At 41.5% G+C, this 17,827-nt stretch overlaps 1 protein-coding gene across 3 annotated transcripts in view; it reads right to left on the bottom strand.

Moving 5' to 3' along the window:
• The window catches only part of Plc21C (Phospholipase C at 21C), a 52,892-nt gene that overhangs the window by 2,589 nt on the left and 32,476 nt on the right, over window positions 1-17,827 (bottom strand). For all 3 annotated transcript variants that reach the window (XM_018001945.2, XM_018001947.2, XM_018001946.2), the window contains exons 3-12: window positions 15,294-15,431; window positions 12,209-12,342; window positions 11,561-11,746; window positions 11,271-11,468; window positions 9,892-10,074; window positions 9,014-9,194; window positions 6,938-7,178; window positions 4,227-4,396; window positions 1,066-1,279; window positions 140-1,003 (exon numbers count right to left, since the gene is read on the bottom strand). In XM_018001945.2, the coding sequence (XP_017857434.1) occupies window positions 140-1,003; window positions 1,066-1,279; window positions 4,227-4,396; window positions 6,938-7,178; window positions 9,014-9,194; window positions 9,892-10,074; window positions 11,271-11,468; window positions 11,561-11,746; window positions 12,209-12,342; window positions 15,294-15,431 (2,509 nt within the window). The remainder of the gene's footprint in view (window positions 1-139; window positions 1,004-1,065; window positions 1,280-4,226; window positions 4,397-6,937; window positions 7,179-9,013; window positions 9,195-9,891; window positions 10,075-11,270; window positions 11,469-11,560; window positions 11,747-12,208; window positions 12,343-15,293; window positions 15,432-17,827) is intronic.

Here is a 17,827-nt window from a genome sequence, read left to right as displayed (position 1 = left end):
ACCGAAAGTTACATGAAAGTTACAAAAGAAAAGTAGAAAGAAAAGAAATTAAATTAAAATTCAACTCGAATGCTACGGAAATCCTGTGGAGCCCTGGGTCCTTTAGCCACCTCCAATCACTAGCCCACAACAAACTTACATGACTTGGATAAATCTTCGTCGGCATTGGCCACCGCATCCGTCTCATCCGTCAGCACCGAGAGCTGAATGTCGCGCTTCTCCAGCTCGCTCTGGTACTTGATGGGATTGGCCAGAGCCTCGGCGAAATTGGATAGATCGTCGGGTACATAGTCCTTGACAACGACGCACAGGAATAGCGAGGCGAGCCCAATGGGCTGGCCCACCTCAGAGCGCAGATTCACATGCCGATAGCCCGGACAGAGGCCAATCACGGGCAGCACCCGGTGACCAATGAGCTTGCCGCCCTCCTCGTATGCGGCGAGCCGTATGCTGGCCAGCTCCGGCAGGACCACCTTCTTGAAGACGAACGGCTCCTCGTCGTAGAAGGGATTCATGCCGTTGTCGCGCACCGTCTTGGTGCGGAACTTCTTGCGCACGGTGTCCGCCGGCAGGCCGTACATGTCCACCTCGACGAAGGTGTTCACGCGCTTGTCCGTCAGAAACTGGCCGGAGAGCACGGTGATGGACACGGTGCCAGCAATGATGCCATCGACGGTGCTCTCGGCAAACGGATCGAGCCGGCGATCGGAGCGCCGCATGAACTCCGGCTTCAGCAAATAGCCGCAGCGTGCGTTGTACTCGAAGATGCCCAGATTCAGCTGCATGGCCAGGTCCAGGGTCTGAAAGTTCAGCGCCACCAGCTGGCAGCCAGCGTTCCAGAACAGTTGCGGCATGAAGTTGGAGCTGTCGAAGCGCGTGCCCGCCGGATACACCCGGGACAACTGGTGCTTGTTGTAATTGACAAACTCAATGGGTCGCTCCTTCAGCAAAGTTGTCGCCTGCTTCTCATCGAACGAGGACATCTCGTAGCAGCGGTTCTTCTCTGCGGAAGCGAGACAAAAGATGTTAGAGAAACCAAAAGGCATCAGTGCTGATGTCACCTACTCTCGGCATTCTCAAAGGAGCTGAAGTGTATGGGCTGCACGTAGTTCACCAGCGCTGAGATCTCGGCACCTGCTTCCGTCTCCTTCTGGGCCTTGTCCGGCGGCGGCTCATTGCCGCTGGGCAGACTGGGCGTTGTGTTGGGCAGGGATTCATCGTCGCTAGAGCTGTCCGAGTCCGAGGAGCCGGTGCTATCCTTTGAGCTCTGGCGAATTTGCTACGGAATATAAAGGATGTTTTTTTTGTTTTTAATATACAAAATACATTTTGAGAATAGAAAAAAAAGAAAAAAAAATTGTTTTTAGCGATCTATGGAAGATTCGTTTAATAATTAATTATTTTTTCCCGATTTAAAATTGGCTCCTGGACGTAAAATGAATTAAAAATAATATGCATTTAACTTAATAAATTTTATAAAATTTTTAATTAGTGCTTTTTCATATAAATATTTTTTTCAAATATATACAGTTACAAATGAGATGTTTAGGTATAGAAACGCAGCCGAAGTAATGAAATGTTGAATATGTGCTTAAAGTTATTTTATATATCCTTACATATGTATGTATATGTATTTATTTCTGAACGACAATAAATTATTGGCTGACATCATGTGAAAAATTGCAATATTTATTATACATAGTCGGGAGCTGAGTTCAGCTAGGCGACCCAGCTGGGCAATATGAAAAGCTTTTAAAATGTTGCGTTGTTATCGCTGCAACAGATCCGACAGGCGGCAGGCAGTGAGGCAGCCAGGCAGACAGATGGACCGATGGATGGAGTCAATGGGTTCGGTGTCGATAATGGGGGAGCGCAGCGCATAATGGCAAGAAAATGGCATAGATTGTGTTTCCTGTCGTCGTCCTCGCCCCCACCGGAGGAGGAGTAGGAGGAGCAATAACAGTAGCTGCTGGACTTCACATAATGCGCGTCCATGTCGATATTGTATGTTGCATTGAATAAAGCTCACAACGACAACTGCGGCACAACGGTATCTATGATAGCTGCCACACCCCCAGCCCAAACTGTCCCCTTGGCTATTCAGCTTGCTGCATTTTCCATTTCACATTTTCCATTTTCCGTCTCGATTCGCATTGCATTCACGACGAATTGAATCCATTTGGCTTTCACTGCACCACTACAAACCATATTCAAGAGCGGGCGATATCTCCGCCTCCGCCCTTTGTGCCACCGACTCCCTGCTGACCGCAGCCTCTCATGTGGCCCCAAATGCAATGCAAGACTCACAGTGCTGCCAAAACCGTGCGCCGCAACGGAAGAGCTGCTGCTGCTGCCATTAGCTAGAATTTGCGAAATTGTGAGGAGCCAAATATGTTGACTGTTGGCTGGCCAGTTTGTCCGTTCTGTCCGTCACTCTGTCGGTTTGTTTGTTTGGCGGTTGCTCTGGCAAAATCATGAATAATGATGTGTGCCCCAATATAGCAAACTGTGCAATTAAATTAATATGCATAATGCTCATGAGGCTTACGGAGCCATTAAACTGAGCACTCTGCCAGGATATGAAGACCATTACGCAGCCGCTGGCATATTATCTTGGGTTTAATAAAAAATAAAAAAACAAGGAGAGGAAATGATGCACATAAATAGGGAAATGCACATATTTCTGGGAAATTGAGAAGCTAGCACAAGCTGAGATTAAACCAAGCTTCGAGGGGGAATTTAAGGTAGCTCTTTTGAACTGCGACTAACCAAGAGTCATGGGATAGTTAAGTGCAATCAATTGAACACTAATTTGAGATATTATACGCATTCTACTAGCTTTGATATCGAACTATATTCAGGTCATAAAATATGTCAGTTTCACTCTGTACAATATGTGGCTTATTATAGACATGATTCGAACACATGAAATGTGGTTAATTGGCCTCGCTTCCTGCTGCAAATCAAATGTCAAATTACATTGAATATTAACACAGTTGAAGGTCATCAATAAATGCAAGAGCTGCAGAAATACAGTTCTTGGAAGTAGTATTGCTCTTCTTTAGTCTCATTACTTGTCAGCAGCAATTTCATTTTAGTTGAAATATGTGTAATCAATGGCGTTTACATTTCCAAGAAATCTGGGGTGCTTATCTATACCGATGTACAGTCTAAAAGCTATACAAAAAAATCTTTTTTCTTCAATTTACAAAAAAAAAAATAAATAAATAAATAAAATAAATAAATAAAAATAATAAATAAATAAATAAAATAAAAAATAAAATAAAATAAACTAAAAATAAAAACATAAATATATATATAAATAAGTAAAGTAAAATAAAACTTAAAATAAAAAACATAGTCAAAACATAGTCATAAACATAGTCAAATGTAATTTAAAATCTACAAGAAAATACAATACTAAAATAAATATATAAATAAAGTAAAATAAATTATATATAAATATAGTATAATAAACCAGTAAACCAATCGAAAATATAATTTAAATAATTTGAATAAGTTGCTAAATGGCAACAATCTAAACTATATATCCCACCCAATTATCCTTCACACTCATACAAGGGCAAACGGCTTAAAGCCAATTAACATGCACTGCGCATAAGCATTTAAATGCTTATGTGAAGAGCTGAGCTTAGGAGGGAGCCTTAATATAATGCTGCATTCATTTGAGAGCAGGTTTTATGCTTCTGTCGCATCTTTATCTGGATCAGGAAGTTGTGTGTGAGTGTGTGAATGTGTGTGTGTGTGACAAACTCTTTTTCTCGTATTTACGGTTCGTTGACTGCTGCTGGTCATCAAGCAGCTCTTCAAATTCATTTATACAGCATTGCCACATGTCTGAGTGAGTCTGGCAGGAAGACAGGGAGAAGGAGCTCGAGGTTGTTGTCATTACGATGTATGTAAACTCAAAGCGTAAACACAGCAAACGATGACAATCAACATCAAGAACAACAACTGAATACTCGTTCTCTAGCAAGCAAAGCAAGCACACGCGGGGGAGCTCATATTGTGTGTCGGGGAGAGAGGGAGGCAGGGCAGACAAACAGTGCGACAAATCAACCGAGTCCTGCGGAGTCGAGAGGCAACAAGCATCGCAAATAGAGGAAAGTGTGTGCGTGTGAGCTGCTATTAAATGCAATTACAGGCATGCCATTTCCACACCCACACACGCATACACTGACACTCACACAAACACACACACTTACTTGCAATGGCGGCGCATGTCCTCCGCCAGCACCGCTCACAATGTCACCATTTGCGGCGCCTGTCAGTGTCCGTCCGGCTCCAGCGCCAGCCTCGTCCTGCGCTGCGGCAGCCACTTGTTGTGCATTGGCAGCGGCTGCTGCCGCTGTTGCGGCCTTGGCAGCGGCATCAACTGCAAAAAAAAAGAAATAGTTATTGAATAAATGGTAGACATATTATGCCATAACAACAAATAACAATTCGAATGCTAAAGAGTTGAGTGGATTTGACTTTCAGATACCCTTTAGATACATATATACAGATATATAAAATATATGTCTGTATGATAAATTATGCGAGCAGTTAAGATAGCTCTTTAAGGTTTTGAATATGTGCCAAACTTAAGCTGAATTCAATTGCATATTCAAGCATATTCAATAAAAGCTAAATTTATTTTAGCCAAAAATGAATTTAAAATTTTAATTGTACATGAATTTCTGAATTGTTAAAAAAGAAGAATATTAAAAAAATATATATATATATATTTATATTAATTTATCAATTTACACCAAATTGAATTACATTTGCTGTAATATACACATAACTTAGTGTGCAGCAAGAGCAGGAGACGAAATTATTAATGATCATTGAGGAGACTTGAAATGGAAATTATAGATTCTCAATTGAATTTGATTTATAATTAAAATAAATATATTACCAATTTTGGCTGTTTTTGACCTGACTCAATTATTTGAAGTTAATAACTAGATTTTTGTTAAGAATCTAGATGTATTCTTAAAGAAATTGGGGAAGATTCCATTAAGCTATATCTCTGCTCCATTTGCAATACCTTAACCTGGTCTCCCCTTTATTTCCGTATAGGGTATATATATATTTATTTCCTGTTTTTATTTTAGAGTATATCTAGCGAAAAGCTTTTAAAAGTGTTCCTTGGCTGAATGCAAAATGTGTGTAATGAAATAAATTAATTGCATGAAGTTGAAAATTGCGGCCAAGAGAGGCGTTGGTTGGGCCAATTGCTCGATTGCGTTGGGATTAGGTTGGGTCGACTGGGAGGGATCGGCGCTATGAACACTCCAATGAGCGCCAGACGTTTTAAACTGTGTGCAGCTCGAATGGGAGCTGCTGGCTGAGAGTGGCGGCAGGCCAACTGGGAATGCGACTGCAGGCGGCAGTGGCAAAAGTCATTTGCATTTATAAATTGGCTTTTCGCAATTCATGAGCAGAATGTCAACCGGGCGCCTTTGGGCGGGAGCGAAACGCCACAAAATGGCATGGAGTGTCAGCCATGGCTAAATTGTGCACTTGTGCATGCAAATGGACGCCAGCACGAATTGCAGCCACCAATAGCAACAGCAACACCAACAGCAACAGCTACAGATGCAGACGCTGACGCAGACGCGTCTCTGCCCCATTAGCCAGGACGCCAAGCGCACAACTAAATACATTTATATGTAAAGTACTAATAAAACTTTAGACATGTGCCAGGCAAACTTAGGCACAAGAGACCAAAATGCCAGCTGCCGGAGGAGCAGACACACTTCAAAGAACTTTCAAACATATGGCTGCAAGTCAGGAATATTGATTTGATCTGTGTTTATAATCAGCGCGAGCTTGAATAGCTCCAAGCTCCAAGCTCCAAGCATGCACCAGATTATGCAAAACTAAAACTAATTTACATTTTAAGTGTTTGCTGATAGCCAAGTGCAAGTAATGGAATTTGTATTGGATCTTTAAGTGATAACAGTTTCAGCAAGCACTTAAATTGTCCATATTGTTTAAGCAATTTATTCTTTGGAAATTGCTTTCAATTCAATCAAAAGTTTTGCCATAGAAATTGCAGCAAAGACTGTGCCATATGAAACGATGTTTTGTCTTTGAGTTGAGTTTTAATTGGATTTTTAAATGGTAAAGCGATGTAGAAATATTTCTGTTTATGTGCTGCCTAATCTATTAATAATAAAAATCGTTGAAAATAATTTACAAAAATTATTTAGAATTAATCAGAATTATTTTCTAATTACCAGAGTTTGAATAAAAACTATTAGATATGCGAATTCGACATGCTTAAGAGATGCTTAGTTTTATGATAGTTGGATTTTATGATAGTTGGATTTTGCAATAAATGATAGGATTATAAATTAAAAAAAAGGAAATAAAAATTAAATTAAATTTTAGCTATAAACAAAAAACTTATCAACTCGAAATAATTTAAAAATTTCGAGTACCATATTAAATTGAAAATATAAAATAAACACAAATGACTTGATGATTCGAAAGCCGTTTCTAAGCAAATTAGCCTTCAATGTGGCTTCAACTTGATTGCATAGCAAAACGAAAGTTCCATCAACTAAAGCCATATATATAAACTTTTCGCTTACCAAAAACTAGTTAATGAAACGCTGCAACGTTTTTTTAAACCATATTTCAAAACAGTAAATAAGCAAAGCTGAAATCAGTTGAAAACTCAATATCCAAGTTAAGCCCCGCATAGAAAGTTGAAGAAGAGCAAACAACAACAGCTGCGTGCTTGGAGCTCATTTACATTTGCCGAGAGTTGGGCTAGGCAAACAGGCAGCTCAATGCTGTAGCATATTAAACAACAACAACAGCAACAACTGGGATCATAAAACTAATAGCAACAGCAGCAGCAGCAGCAGCTCTGATAGAAGAGCGCAAAAAAACATTACGCATACGCCATGTGGCCACTCACCTGAGTTCGCCGTCGTTAGTTTATTGCCGCCAGCCGGTGTGCCCTGTCCCATTGCCGACGATGGCTTCTTGTGATGATGATGATGATGGTGATGATGCTTCTTCTTGTTCTTGATGATGATCTTGCGCCGCAGCGCAGAGGGCGGCGGCAAATCCACATTCGGCTCCAGCGGATGCGAGTCGAGCGGCTTATCCAACAGCATATCGCCAAAGATCTCACGGCAATAGTTCGCAATCTTTGCCTGCAAAATGTTGCAACAACATTAGTTTGGCTAACTGGCTGTTAACTGAAATTTGATGAACAGCCTTCGTAAGCAGCTGGCCAACTTTCATGGTCCCCCCCTTCGCCCTTTCTCCCTCTCTTTCCCCATCAGAATGCTAGCCTGCCTGCCTGCCTATGTTAGTTACATGTTCCCTATGGTAAATTTAGTTTATGTAACTACTTTTAATGGTAAAACTTTAACCAGATGCCTGTGCCGCCTCCTGCACCTGTGCAGCTGTTCGCCAGCCCCACGTGGCCCTAAAAAAGTTTGCCTTTGTTATTATCTCGTGGAGCTAAAGCATCAGCCAATTACCTTTCGAGTAGCTGCTGAGATTTACTCAGCCACACGGCAGCTGAGCTGCGCAATATTTGAGTGGGGAGGCGGGGCTCACACTGGTTGGATGGTAGGCGCAGGCCGGGTGGGGGCGGGGGCGTGGCACTGTGGAATCCCTCTGGGTGGTTGGGTATACATACATGTGAACGGGTAAGTTTTTGCTTTGTTTTTTTTTTTTTGTTTGCCTTCTGACGAATTGTTTGACTAATGCGAGAGGGGGGAGAGGTGGGCAGGAGCGTGCTAGGGCGGTAGGGGATCGAGCGCTGTTGGAGATTCCAGCGTGTTGTAATATTTGCTAAATACACGAAGTCAAAAAATTTGAGTCCTGTTCAGCGTGATTACCGTGTTGACGTGACATAAGTCGTCCTAAGTCGAGCTTAGACATGATAAGCCGCGTTTTCATGTCGACTTTAGCTGCGGCAGAGCTCTGCTCAGATATGGCAAGTTCTCTTAGAGAGTTCTGCTCAGTTAAGGAAAGTCATGTGTCTAAAGTCGGCAAAGGAGTGTGTAGATAATAGGTATGATAAGGTAATTTAATCTTGTATCATATTTGAATAATCGAAGCTAGTTTGCATTTAGAGGGATTTCAAGTTATGATGACTAGATTAAGCTGCATGAGTTGACTTCTTTTATATTCACTACGCTATAATCATTCATGTCTAAGGGATGCCTGCTCGTTTCACTTATTAGTTATGCTCACTTATGTAGAGCTATTTTCACTTCATTTAAATACAGGGCGAGGCAGAGGCAATCGGCCTATTTGGAGCTATAGCCTTTACAAATGTCGCCAAATCTCAATTCGGTTTGATATTTTAGAAGTAAACATATGCAGGATATAAAGCGACAAGCCATGCAAAGGCTTACAGCGCTGGAGCGATGGAATGACGGAATTACTTCCGGGTCGCTTAATCTCTCATTTTTAGCAGGTCAAGTCATATGACTTAACCGTTTCTGAATTTTTATTAGACTCTTGAAGTGATAAATGAGAATATTCACCAGCAGAGCAATCATCTATCGCCCCAAGCTCTGCCAAGAGTGATGTAAAATGTCGTAAAACGGACAACTCTAGCGGCGACTACTTGACGGCTATAATTTTTTCAATTAGACGGAATAGCGCTAAAGGATTAAATAACTCAAGCAGAACAATTGTTATTAATGAAAAAATAACTTTGCTCCACCCGGTACAAGGCTATTCAATCATATGTTATACTCCCTAATAACATTTATATAACTTTATGCTCAATCGAGCTATTCAAGCTCTTCGTGTTCTTCGTGCCCATCGTGCTTTTCGTGCACACATATCTAATGCGCCCCACATTCCAATTTTCAGCACAGCGCACGCTGTTAGCTCAGGGCAGGGGACATGGGGTTGGCTTTTCGTTACCGTTAGTTTAGGACAAGTCACTTTTCGCCAGCAGCGGCAGCTGTCGAAATGCGGGCGCCCATTCATTGGCCCCAAGCTAACTGTGTGTGGGACTTACCTGTTGCCTGGGATTGCAGTGATTCTCGAAGCTCAATATCACAGGGTATTCGGATGTTTTAAATGCGCTCTCCGCGATGGCCTCCAGCACGTCCTTGGCATAGATTTCGGGCACAAACGTATAGCCGTGCACAATTACCGGCTCCTCGGTGCGTCCGTTCCAAAAGTCCAGCTCAACGCATCTGAGTCAATAAAAAAACAAAGCAAGCAGTGAAGCAATGTCTGATATCGACAAACAAGTGGAAGCCATCAAATTAACTGACGCCGCAAATGGCCACAAAATGACGGCGCATAAAAAAAGTGTTTATCAGATAATGCGGTCAAAGCGGCAAGAGCAACGTCAACGTCAATGGCAACAATCAAAATCATTCGCCATGTCCTTGCAATAACTTGTGCGTCAATAAATTTTGTGATGTGTGCAGCGCAGTCAGCGTGCGACTGCAGCGGCGACGCCGACTGCGACGGATGCAGCGCATCAGCAGCACGCCATGTTGTTGATGGCGGCCGTAAAAATGGCGACCATGCAATTTCCGTTGCACTAAAAAGCAGCGCAGTGGCAAAAGTGACACACACACACACACACACACGCACACACCTGACATAATGAGTGTGTGGCATATGTGTGCGAAGGCTCACACTTCACATATACAGACATACGACAGCGCAACATTGCAACAAGGTCACGGCCAGCATCCAAAATATGGGCAACTGACCACACGTTCACACGCACACACACACACGCACACACATGTGTCCATTTAATTGTGTAATTAAGAAGCATGGCTTCGCCCTCACAAAATGACCACAGCCACATGCCACACCATGCCACAGCACGGCATGGCAAAGGACGGCACTCAGTAATCCGCACTCAGCACTCACCTGCAGCCGGCAAGCAGGCATTGCCTGTATATCTCCACAGATGACTTGCCCGTCAGCTGATGACCCGTTAGGTAGGTGTTGTGCGAGGAGTTGATGAAGTAATGCGACATCGGTTGATCCATATCATCGCAGAGATCGAGCTTGTTGGGCGCCATTATGGGATTATCATCGCCCATCAGATATCTGAAATGCGAGAGGCAAGAGAATAAATTAGAGTGGGTGTCAAATATTTGGAGAGAGCAACAGGGAGAGCGGAAAGATGAAAGGGAATGGATAGATATAATGAAACAGTAAGAGAGAGGGAAATGTAGACAAATATCTAGTATGAGAGGAAATATAGATATAGAGAGAAGGAGAAGGATGGATATATACATATACAGAGTGAGAGGCAGATACATAGAAAGAACGAGAGAGGGGGATAGATACAGTGAGATGGAGAGAGAAAGAGGGAGAGGGACAGATGGATAAGGAGAAAGAGAGAGTTAGATGGAAATAAAGAAATAGAGAGAGAGCGAGAGAGAGAGAGAGAGAGAGAGAGAGAGAGGGAGGGAGAGTGTGAGTGGTATGGAGAGTGAAGAATAGAGAGAGAGAGGAAGATTGAATTAAAATTGTAAAAATTTAATTGGCTTTTAAGATTGGTATAAATGTATGTTTCTTAACTACATATATGTATGTAGTAATTATATGTTATTTATATTATATAAAACTGTTTAATTTTCCATTTGAAAACATGCTGAAAACTAACATTTAGTGCTCTCTATTATATTCATGACCCAAGCTGTACGTAAGTAGTTGCCCTGATTCAAGTTAAGATCTGGGAATGATTACATTTTTATGTTTTTTTGTAAAAACAACAATCGATATTTCCTTTCAAATAATGAAAGACGTAGCATTTAAAATCATTTTGCCATAAACTTATCTCGATAAATCTTTTCCTTTCCTTGCCTATCAAACTTCTCAGTTTCCCTTAAAAACCTCTGTCATTTTGCTCTGCGCAAAGCTATTAATCGAGTAGCTCAACACGTTGGCCCACATGAAGCAGTTGTATTCGCTGCGTATTTTTCGCTATTGTTGCATGCATATTCTTTTAATATTATTTTGCATATGTTGCATGTGATATGTGAAGGACACAATGGCGCGCGTCCTTCGCGCCCGAGCAACAGTGAAGTGTGCTAGTGGCTGATGATGATGATGATTGTGATGATGTTGTTGTCGTCTTAGGCCTCGCGTCATATGCAAGCGGCGCCCTCTTGTGGGCTATAGAGTGCCGTCAAGTGCCTATAACAGGCGTTTGGCGAGAATGATAAACTGTCAGGCCCAGGCGCAGGGCCTAAGGACGTGCTAGCCAGCGTGTGGGGCCTCCCTCAGTGGGTGCTTACCTCAAAAAGCCATCCAAGCTAAGGTGGCCCTTTTGCGCGTTGAACTTGTTGGGCTCGTATTGCTGGATGAGCTCCTTGGCGCGCGCATTATTCGCATAGGGATAGAGAATCTCGTTGAGGCGCGGATCGCGTTGCGTTTTGTTAAGGAACTCCACCAGCTGCGCTACGGACATGCATTTGCGCTTCGCATTGCCCACGCTGCATAGATATGGAATTGGGAATTGGTTAAGTAAAATCAGAGAAGAAGAAAACTGAATTGCAATCCAATTGATTGACTCAACTGTACTCACATGCTATCGAATAGCCGCTCCACCTCGGAGCGCTGCGTCAGATATTTGTACAAATTATAAAAGTCCTCAAATTGAAATTTCGACACCGATATGCTATCGACCTTGCCCGACGGCAGACCGGTCACGTCCAGCGCCTTCTCGACACGTTTCCGATCCTCTTTATTTTGCGCAAAAAGTTTAATGATGCTAAAGTGGTCACGACCAGGACGACAACACGGCACACAGACGGTCCGGGGTTGGGGGTGGTGTTGGATTGATTTTATTATGTGGGTTCGTTTTCCAGCCAGACAATGTGGTTCGTGTTGATGATGTAGTCGGCGTTGGCGTTGGCGTTGGCGACGAAGTCGGCGTCGGTGTTGGCGTCAGTGATGCATGAGCCACGTTCCAGCCACATTGAGTTGTTGCGTCGATGGAGAGTAGAGGGAGTAGAGGGGGGACAGAAGAGCAGGGAAATACGAAAAGAAATTGGCGTAAATTTCAATTTTCTAGCCAACACTTAACAAATATTGTCAAATGCTTCAACACACAATGCACAAAAGCCAAAGAGCCCCCAACCACAAGAGGCCCAACCTCGGGGCCATGGCCTGCTCACTGCTTGGGACTCTGTGGGTTCTGTGTGGGTTCTGTGCGGGCTACAGTGGCAATTACTTTTTGACTGGGATGCGTCCGCTTTTGTCCACCTGCAGGCAGAGCTTTGTGTGCGCCTTCTGCAGGAACATAATCGCCGAGCCGTTCAGCTGGGCCAGACTGTAGGCCAATTTGATGAGCCCGTCCGTCCAGATCTGGAAGAAGACAATGCAAGCACAGGGCGATAAGGTCAGCATGGATGTGACACGGTACATAATAGAGTCGACGACTGTAAGCCGAGCAAATAAATCAACTGAAGTTACACAAACTCAAAAATAAGTTCAAGAGTTAACGGGACACAGGCTACAAGCTAAAGATTGATTGTCATGAAAAGGTTTTTTGATTTACGGTTACAGTTGCATTTACTTAGAGCAAAAGGTGAACGGAACATATTGAGCTGAATTGAGAATTGAAATGAAAGTTAGGGCGAGGTGAGAGTAGAAATAGATGAAGGAAATGAGTCAGAGAAAGAGGTAAAGGGGAGATGGAGATGGATTGGATACAGTAGTGAATGAGAAGGAGAAGGAGGTAAAGGGGAGAAGGCGAATCAGAGAAAGAAATGTATTTGAGCAGAAGGTAAATTCGAGAAAGGGGTGAATAGAAAGAGGAAGTGAGGGGGAACGGAAGGCGTCTGCGAGCAGGACCTGAATGGGAGAATGAGATGAATTGATGAAAGAGATGCAAGAGAAAGCAAGAACGAGGTTACATATCACATGACAGCCGCAACCACTCTGAAATTTTGTGAATGTTCAGAGTGGACCAAATGCTAAAAATGTTTATATAAATTAAACAAATTTTGATACGTCTATGTTATGAAAATAAATAAATATTAGTAAATAATAATTTGACACTGGGATTTAATTACGTTTGAGTTTTAATTCCATTAGCAAATGTAGGTCTGATATATATAAACGCATACACATAAATATTATCTTTAGGGTAACTGTTAGATACTATCTAACGAGAAGTTGCCATAAACCTGCTTTCTAAATATTTACCTATAAGTAAATACAAACACCTTTAACACGCTGCTGACTTGTTGAAATTAAAGGAATTTCAATTATATTTTCTATAGTCTTCCACTGTAGACTCAGAAAGGTCGAATGCTCAAAATTCAACTTAAAATTAGCTTCTAGCAACTGATTGGGTATTTCTATAAGAGGCTTCCAGCATGAACACAGAACTAATTGAATTTGCCAAGCGCAAAATATCAGATTACACACGCCCATGGCATACTACATTCCAATGGCCAGACGAGGATTGGAAGACTTGCTTCTGATATAGATTACAGTTATGCTAAATGATTTTCATTGCATTGCACAGATTCAAATGGCATACAGATTCACATACATCGAGTCGAGCTGTTGACTGATTCGAAGTGCAGCTGCATTTGCATTTGCATTCGCTGGCAGACAAGTCCACAGTGCACATTCATGTTCACTGCATTTGTTTGATATTCTCCAAAATATTCAAAACAAATACCAAAATAACCTCACTCAGTTTTCTTTCGTTTTTCGTGTTTGTGTGTGTGTGTGTGTGTCTGTGTGCTAAGCTGCATGTTTATTTATTATTTTGTGCGGATTATATTTTTGTGCGGCCCGAAATGGCGTAAAAGTTTATGAAATTTTGGCATTCGATTTTGTTTATAGAAACGCTGGCGACGCGTGCCAAAAATAATAACAATAACATGCATGCACGCACATGCCATGCTGCTCAGCACCGACGTTCGTGTCCGTGTCCGTGTCCGGCTCTGGCTGCGCCCCGGATAGACGAGCCCGTGATAAAATATAGAACATTGATTTTGACCAAAAACCAAACACAACGCTGTCAGCTCCAGCAAGAGCAAGGTCACCTCTATGCGCAAGGCGCGCCAGAGGCATAGGGGGAGGGGGGCGTGGCTGGGTTACTTTGTATTCCCATACGAGCGATATGATTTTGAAGCGTATTCGGTTTTGTGTCCAGTCAGACATAGAAAAGGCGTGGCCCACCAGCCCCCTATGCTAAATCAATAAAATGTGTTCGACAGTCACTTATATTTTTACGCGCAGTCGGCAAACGGTTAAAAATAGCCCCACAACAACTGGCGCCAGGTGTGCCCCAATGTATCCTAATGACTCCAACAATGTGTATGTGTGTGAGTAAGAAGGAGTGTGTGGGTGAGTGTGTGTGTGTGTGTGTGTGTGGGTGTGTATGTGTGTGGATAGACGCAGTTTTCTGAACTGAAGTGCATGTTACGAGTCTGTTCCAAATTCCGTGTATTGTAGACAATTCGCTTTATAGAGTTATTAGGGCAGAGTTTTTAATAGATAGGCTGGATATAGAGTAGTTAGTCTCATGTATAGGTAGGGTAGATGGACTATTGAACTACATATCCGTAACACTTATAAATACTATCCAAAAAGTCCCTAGACTAAGCAGCGGCTATAAAGGTTAGATTGAATGCAAAGTAAAGTTTGACTATAAATATCGCGATTTATAAGCTACAAACAAATGCGATAAATATCTTGTGCAAAGGCACAAAATGTAATCTCACAGAAAATTTAGCTAAAATAATATATTATTGTATGTAAATCATTATCATTTTAAATTATTATTATATATAAATCATTAGTTAAATTACAAAGAAAACCCGAAATTTTAGTCTAAAAATTTCACAGAAACATAAAAATTAGTTTATGATAAAACCAAAAAAGCCATGAAAAAAGCCTATAAAGATAATGAATTTGTTAAATAATATATTTCAGAATATATTGCTATACGGAACTGTCTCAAATTGCGAACGATATGGAAATTTGGAATACTCGTATATGTCTGCTTATTCAGTTTCGCGCTTACGACCCATTTCACAATTCCCAAATGAGTTTCAAGGTGTGTGTGCAAGAATGTGTATGAATGAGGTGTGTGTGTGTGTGTGTGTGTGGATGACCCAGTTTTACGCTCCCAAATAGCTTTTGATGGGCCCTCAATGCTCGCATTTCAATTGTCGTCAAGTTGTCAATTGGCCATAATGAGCAGCTGTTGGCATTGGAGCTTTGCCAGCAGAGGAATGACAGCAGCCCCCCTCCTGCTGCCGGTACAATTCACCCCTTTGCTTGTTGCTTCTTACCTGGGCAATGTCCCGTCGTGTGCAGCAGAAGTTGACAAATGTCATGTTGACAAAATCGGAGCCATGGCAAATGGTGACGGTCTTCTCCTCGAGTGTGTCCTGTGGCCCCATCGTCACAATCTGCCGCAACTTGGCGTCCTGCAAATAAAGAAATCCGAAACAGAAACCGGGTATTATTAATTACCTAGCATAAACCATGGCCAAAATGGTGCTCTTTGAGTCGCAGCAACTCGTTACAACTACTCGTAAATCGAAGCCATTGCCCAAGCCCTAATCCACTGAGTGCGCGCAGAAAACTCATTGGGCCGCCTCGTAAATCGCAAATAACTGGGCAAACGAATAGCCAGACAACCAGATACTCAACTGGCAGCCGGACTACTCCAGGGCACCATATTTCAATTAAATATCACAAAATGGATTTACGGGAGGTGCGGACTACAATGCGCCACAATGGACACACCCAGCAAATCAACCCAGCTAACACAGGAGCCGGAGCACAGACCGCATAGAAAATGCCAAGAAAGCAGAAGTCTCTTTTGGCCATAGTCGAATGTGACATGCACTTTGCTTCTGCTGGCTAAATCAAATGCGAGCTGGACTTTGCTCAATTTTCATTAGTTTCATTAATCGATTTTTGTAAAACCAAAAGCTTTTTTTTTTTTTTTTTTATCAATTTATTTATTTCTTTTGTTACATATAGTCTTTAAAAGGTTTTTGGATTTAAATTTATTTTCAACTAAGATAAAAAGGCTTTCATTCAGACAAATCGCATTTTTGTTGAAGGCAAACTAAATTCTGAAAAATTTGGGCATATTTAGATCGGATCATATTTCGTTACTTTCTTAGTATAATTTTTGAGAATTTTAGAAGAATAATTCAATATATTAAATTTCAGTTTATGTTCTTAAATAAGAATAACAATTAATTTAAGACAAATTGAAATTTAAGAAATTGAATTGTCTTATAAATAAGTTGCAGCTATTTGGCAACAAACTTCGAGTCATGACAGACTTTATTAACAGCTAGTAAAGACAATAACAGACTTTATTATCATCTAATAAAGATATGAATTTGATAGGATACCCTTGCTCCCTGACAACATTATATTGCCCTCTGCTAGGGTATTTTTGCTTACTCAACTGGGTTAAATGTAAATCAGCCCGATAGTTAGATAATCACGCAACATGTTCTGCAAAACTTAAATATAAAGAGAGTGAGAGAGAGAGAGAGAACGGGAGAGATGGCGACATTGATTAAGAGAAAGAGGGGAGATTGTGACAAGGAGAAGCGACTGTTTGGCGAGACATGGCGAACGGCATTAGTTTTGGCTTTGTTGTCAGTTTAGCAGTTATCCCCGTTCTCTGTTTCCCGTTACCCGTTACCCGGTACCCGTCTTCCGCCGTCAACGGCTCTATACAGCCTGAGTGGCGGTTGCATCGCCCGAGTGGCGGTTGCTATGGCAATGTCAGAGCTTGGGCAGTGCCTTATCTGCTGTGGACTTCATTGTTGTCATCCCGCTGGGCGTTTAATGACAAATCCAAAATCAGCTCCAGGATTATCAGTGTCCTCTAAAATGCATGCTACATACACCAACGCATACACACACATGCCAGCAGCTGCGGAAGGCAACTGAAGCTTGAATTTGGCATTAACTTTGGGGCAAGTCATGCCTTTATATTTACAGTAAGTGAAGCTCTCTCTCTCTCTCTCTCTCTCTCTCTCTCTCTCTCTCTCTCTCTCTCTCTGTGTGTGTCTGTGATGCCACCCGTAGCGCTGTCGACTCTAAGACATTTGACAAACTGCTGGATAACTATGGACAAAATACCACTGGTGCACATTCTGTGCTGTGTGGATATTCATATTTGTGTCTCTGTGCACACACTGTTTATTTATGATGAGCATTTAGATATATGTACATGATCACGATATGGCGCCATGCTCAGCAAATATTATCAATAGCCTTCTGATATACTCGTACATATGTACATATGTATGTGTGCTTATTCTAATGCTAGCAACAGACTGCTTGGCAATGATTAATGTGCAAAGCGGTGCATAAAATAATATTCGCACTAAGACAACATTAAACCATAATAAATAACTCTGAGAACATATTGAATTGTCAATTGAATAAGTCTGTAATTTAGCTGTATACACAAGTTTACAATTTGACATCTATGCAAGTGTTTGGCTTATGTTCAAGGCTTATATATATATTTAATGACTTATTTACTCTATTCAAAATTCATTAAGTATGCCTAAAGATATACTTACTAACTGTAGTTTTATTAAAAAGTTAAAAGTTAGTATGTAAGAACCAGATGTACTACCTATATGAAAAGAATCCCATACAATATTACACCAACTCTGACTAAACATTTATAATTTAATAATCATATTTATTTAAGTAAAAGTCTGCCATAAAAAATATTCTCGAGTCATTATTCTCATTCGACATACCATAAAAACTGCATCTGCTAAAAACAAAAGCAAGAAAGTTTCCCAATTGACAACAAACAAAACGTAATTCAATT

The sequence above is a fragment of the Drosophila arizonae genome, chromosome 3 (assembly GCF_054131065.1).
Source record: "Drosophila arizonae isolate 15081-1271.41 chromosome 3, UAZ_ARI_1.0, whole genome shotgun sequence".
Lineage (NCBI taxonomy): Eukaryota > Metazoa > Arthropoda > Insecta > Diptera > Drosophilidae > Drosophila > Drosophila arizonae.
Note: the sequence above shows the minus strand (reverse complement) of the source record. Positions and strands in the feature narration are given on the sequence as shown.